This window comes from Orbicella franksi, chromosome 3, assembly GCF_964199315.1.
Source record: "Orbicella franksi chromosome 3, jaOrbFran1.1, whole genome shotgun sequence".
Lineage (NCBI taxonomy): Eukaryota > Metazoa > Cnidaria > Anthozoa > Scleractinia > Merulinidae > Orbicella > Orbicella franksi.
In genome coordinates, this window is record NC_138147.1 from 5,568,012 (window position 1) to 5,572,632 (window position 4,621).

Below are 4,621 nucleotides of genomic sequence, written 5' to 3' on the forward strand. Positions count from 1 at the left end.
TAGCGGAGATTTTGATGCGTTAATTAATTCTTTTTTTCATTAGACCTTGCTATAGCAGCCGCGTTTTGACATGTAGCCAAGCCAAATTGTATCCTTTTTGACTGAATTCTTCGTGAGTCCTTGGTCTGTCCGAATTCCAGTTGCATCAATCCCGGTATCCATAAAGTAAAAATCTGGCGTCACACCGGTGAGGGTCTTTGATTTTTTAAGGCCATAACAAACTTTGAAAGTTCGTAACTTTTAAGTATTGAAGCAACGAATTGATGCATTGACGGCAATTAATGACCACAAATTTTGCGACTTTTCCTACAATTTAATTGGTAACAGTTTTATAAGACAATTCATTGGTCACGAATATTGACGTTTCAAAGGCAAGCATACTTTGGCGGCATGGTTTTCAAATTTTGAATTTTGTTGTTTTCGATTGAAATAAATTAACTTTACTGCACTAGCTTTTAAACTCATTAAGGAGGATGCAGGATGCTGACGTCATCGTTTTCCGTTATGGATCTCAAAGGAAATATTTTTAGGCGTGCTATAAATCCTTCAATTTTCATTGAGATAGCTTAATTGCTCTACAAGTCTCAGTTCAAAGCCTCTAAGGACCTCTCCAAGTCCCAAAAGACCGAAAAAGCCCGGTCTCCAAAAGGTTTAAAGGTGAGGTTAACTACATCAGATTTGTGCAGGGGACACAGAGTATAATGGCCGTACTTCAGCTGATTCTCAATGCAAGTTATGAAAGGCCTATAACCGTTTTCATTTTGTGGTGATTTGTTTTAAGAAAAGCTAGCAATAAATACAAGATAATTATGGGTAAAAAATAACATCAATTAGTGGTCGGCAAGAGAGTTAAATTGAGATCCCCAGGAAAAAGGTTATGCAACCCAAATTTGGAGTCAAACATAACCTCAAAAAGGGGTTATTTTGAACCGCTTTTTGGGGTTTAAATAACTCCAATCAAGGAGTTAAATCACGAGGAGTTAGAATGACCCCCCAAAAGGTGTTATCCTGTACCTAAAATTTTAACTCCACTATCAGAGTAAATATAACTCCATGAAGAGTAACAATAACTCCATTTAAGGAGTTACTATAACCCTGGCCTTAGAGTTATTTTAACTTCATATGTGGAGTTAAATGAAGGAGTTAAGATAACCCCCAAAAAGGAGTTATCCTGTACCTAAAATTTTAACTCCAATTTTGGAGTTACAGCGACTCCCTGTAATTTACTGTGCAGTGCTATGTGAAATTTCTGCGGCTGTATGTTATCGATTTTTACATCTTCTTCCGAGGAAAGCTAGTATTTGACGACAGATGTATTAACCTTGAAAAATAAATCCTTGAACAGTCTTTGAAACAAAAGGCCTTATGTATTCAGGAATTACGGATTCTAAAAATACGCGAACATATTATTCTTGAGAATATTTTGTTGCCAAAACTATCCGCAAGATTCCTGTTGTAAATGAGAAAAGACGATTGCCTGCAGAAATACTAGGCTTTAATCACCAAATCTCTGTCCTTACAAAACATGGCGGCCAACTGTAACCACAAGCATTGCAGGCTCGCACAAGAAAGCTGAACATACTACATGTATGACACAATGAATTATAATGTAACGCAAAAACTCGCAGTGTTCAAGTCACGCAAAACTCGCAGTGTTCAAGTGTCTAGAGGGCCTTCAAGAGGGCCTTTTGCAATGTCATTTACACCACAATTCCCTTCGTCTACAACCTTTTGTCGTTAGAGAAGCCGTGAAAGAAGAACTAACTATTTCACAACCATTGAATTTCACTCAAAAGGAATGAGCTGTAGCAGCTGAAATTAAGGATATTCTATGCAGGAAACCAAGACGTAAAAAAGAAATGATAACAACCTCATAGCAAAGGCGGCGAATAAGGTCCGGTTGGTCGCAATTACAATAAACCTCCAAACGTACGGCAAAAACCTCAACAATGTAATACACCGGTTATTTTCATTTTCACTACTAAGAAAAAGAAAAAAAAGATAGAAACTGCATGACATAATAGTAATAAAAAAAACAATAAATAAATAAATAAAGAGTAAGTCATTCAAACGATCGAAGTAACATCCCTTTATTTTTAGATTCTATATATCTTTACAGGTACTTTTTAATAATCGTACGATAAACTGCATATTAATGAATTTCCCCACAATAGTGACAATAATTCGATTTACGTTTATTAGATTTCTTTCTTGGCAAGGGCCTGTAGCAGGATTGCGAGCATGTATCTTTGTAGGATACAAAATCATCAACATAGTTTATTGAGTTTTTAGATATTTTAAACATCAGTTGTTTAGTAAAATGTAGTAAACGTACACTGTTTTCCTGAGCCCGAATTATGACGTTGTGAAATTGCAAATACGCATTACCATGCAACGCATCCCTTAATTCTAAATATTTACGGCTCTTTCAAAAAATATTGTTTTATCCAATGTTTTACTCATTACATGAAATCCGTGGTCAAAGAAACCTGCAGAACAAGCATATAAGCGGACAGAGTGAGCAGCCCGAATGGAAAAGTACTCGCTCTTTACGTTCGTTGTCAAAAAATACTCTTGCTTCGCGGTATTTTACGCCGATGACCCTTGTGTGCCTGTCGCGCTACTTGTTCTAATCTGGCTGCTGTGCGAATCTACCTGTTCTGCTGATCCTATAGCCAACTCTACAAGGTTTCTACAAAATATTCGAAGTTGTCAGCATTGTTGATAGCCTGACCTGGGGCAGCCTTGGCCAGCTCTTTACAAGCTCTTTGGCCATATACAATATCATCGGTGCTGACTATAGCATGGCTCAATTCATGCGTTAAAATTCCCATCTTGCTGTCGGCACCTACGGGTGCGGCCTCCTTGTAAAGTTGGCATAGGAAAATTTCGCGAGTGTTTTTGAAAGTGTACGCATATGTTGAGGCATCACAATGAGGCCCATCAAAAGAATAGGTAATCGTCTCCTTTTCTAATACGCCTGTCATTTTTTGAAATTTTTTGACGGCATTATTTACCTGATTTGCCCCAAACCAAAGCGTAACGCGCTGTTTCTTGGTTTGTGGGGCCGCAAGAAAAGATTTTATGGTATTGTAGGCAGTATTATGAGCTGTTTTTGTAGCGACTTGTAGGTTTTTGGAGCCTCCCGTTACAACAGGCGGTACCGGTAAAATACTTTTCCGTGAGACCCCGCCACCAAATGTCCCATGAAAAATCCCATTTTGCTTAGTTTGCTTTCTACTTTCAAGAAAGCGTGCTTTTTGACCCAGGGTTCCTTTAAAGGAACTTCTTCCAACTATGTGGAAACTTACGGCAGGTGACGAAAGGTGACGAATTTTTCTCTTGACATCTGGTTTGCTGGTTGCGCTACCTACTACATATTCTAAATAAGTGTCTACAGCAATAGAATATACTCCAGCCTTGGTCAAATCGAAGGCATCGGACACTTGAAACGTCGATGAGAGAGTTTGTCCAGCTCCAACGGTCAAGAATTGATCGGGACCTGGAACACTGCGCTTCCTGTAAATACCATCGTATTCTAACTTCTTCCCGTTGCGAGTGACAGTCAGGCAATCAGAGGTCGCTCCTTCCAGTGGTGTACTCCATTTGAGAACAGAATAGTCCTGTTTGCCATTGTTCTTCAAGTGAAACCTGCACCCAATTGTGGCTTTGACAGTGTACGTTGGCGGACATTCAATTGAGGCAGCCAAAATGCTGCGTGAAATAAACAAACCATGATCAATTTAGTTATGGTGTTATGGTGCAATTACCTCGGGCAGGATTGGCAAGAACAAATACTCCTGAAAAACGTACCAAACTGTTACCGGAGATGCGTTGTAACCGTTTGACATGAGATGAATAGCCCGCTTATGTTAAGAATTTGCACCGTTGTTATTTGATCTCTCAGCTCATCTTTCAGTAAAAGCAAATTTAAAAAAAGTTGTAGTAACATGCCAAATGTGGACAAAGTTTACTAATAACGACATTTGATTACCAATCGTCTTCCAATTAAACTAATTCTAAGAATTCTAAGTACTTACCTGTTATCAGATGTATCGAATTCCACCTGTTCTTCTCCATATGTCATCCCCAATATCAGTAGAATCCACAAGACTGTCATTTTGGGTTACTATTGGAGGGATACTTTTTTGTAAGTAAGGCCAAAACTTATACCTCTTTACGTCAACAAGCGGACGACACAGTATTCTTAATTGACACAAAATTATTCCTGATACAGAAACCCTCCGCCAAAACTGAAAGTCTAATCGATCAGCCAATATACTGCCTACTCTCTACGTTTCTCTCTCTCGAAGTTTTGAGTATAGTCCCCTTTATATGGAAAGAGGATTTTAGGATCGTCCTAGAAGGTTTTTTTTTGGTTTACATGCAACAATGCGGCTTCTAAGAAGAACTTTTCATTTGCCTTACATGCATATTCAGACGTCAGGTAACGATGAAGTTCAGTGTACAACTCCTTCGAGTCTCAGTGTTTCTGATTGATTTCGTGCCTATGTTCTGGTTTGTTATTTACCTTGTGCCTTTTCTTTTGAGATTTACTTTGGGACAGGCCAATCAAAAATAGAACGTCCTGTTTGGATAGTATTGTGGCTCTGAGAAAATA

General features: G+C 38.5%; 1 protein-coding gene across 1 annotated transcript; it reads right to left on the reverse strand.

The window, feature by feature from the left end:
• Positions 1-2,078: 2,078 nt before the first annotated feature.
• On the reverse strand, positions 2,079-4,155 carry LOC145482975 (extracellular protease-like). The gene is made up of 2 exons (XM_081461604.1): positions 4,041-4,155; positions 2,079-3,714 (listed from the first exon to the last, which is right to left on the reverse strand). Exons 1-2 carry the CDS (start codon positions 4,118-4,120, stop codon positions 2,682-2,684), a joined length of 1,113 nt encoding a protein of 370 aa, XP_081317730.1. The 5' UTR covers positions 4,121-4,155; the 3' UTR covers positions 2,079-2,681.
• Positions 4,156-4,621: the final 466 nt, after the last annotated feature.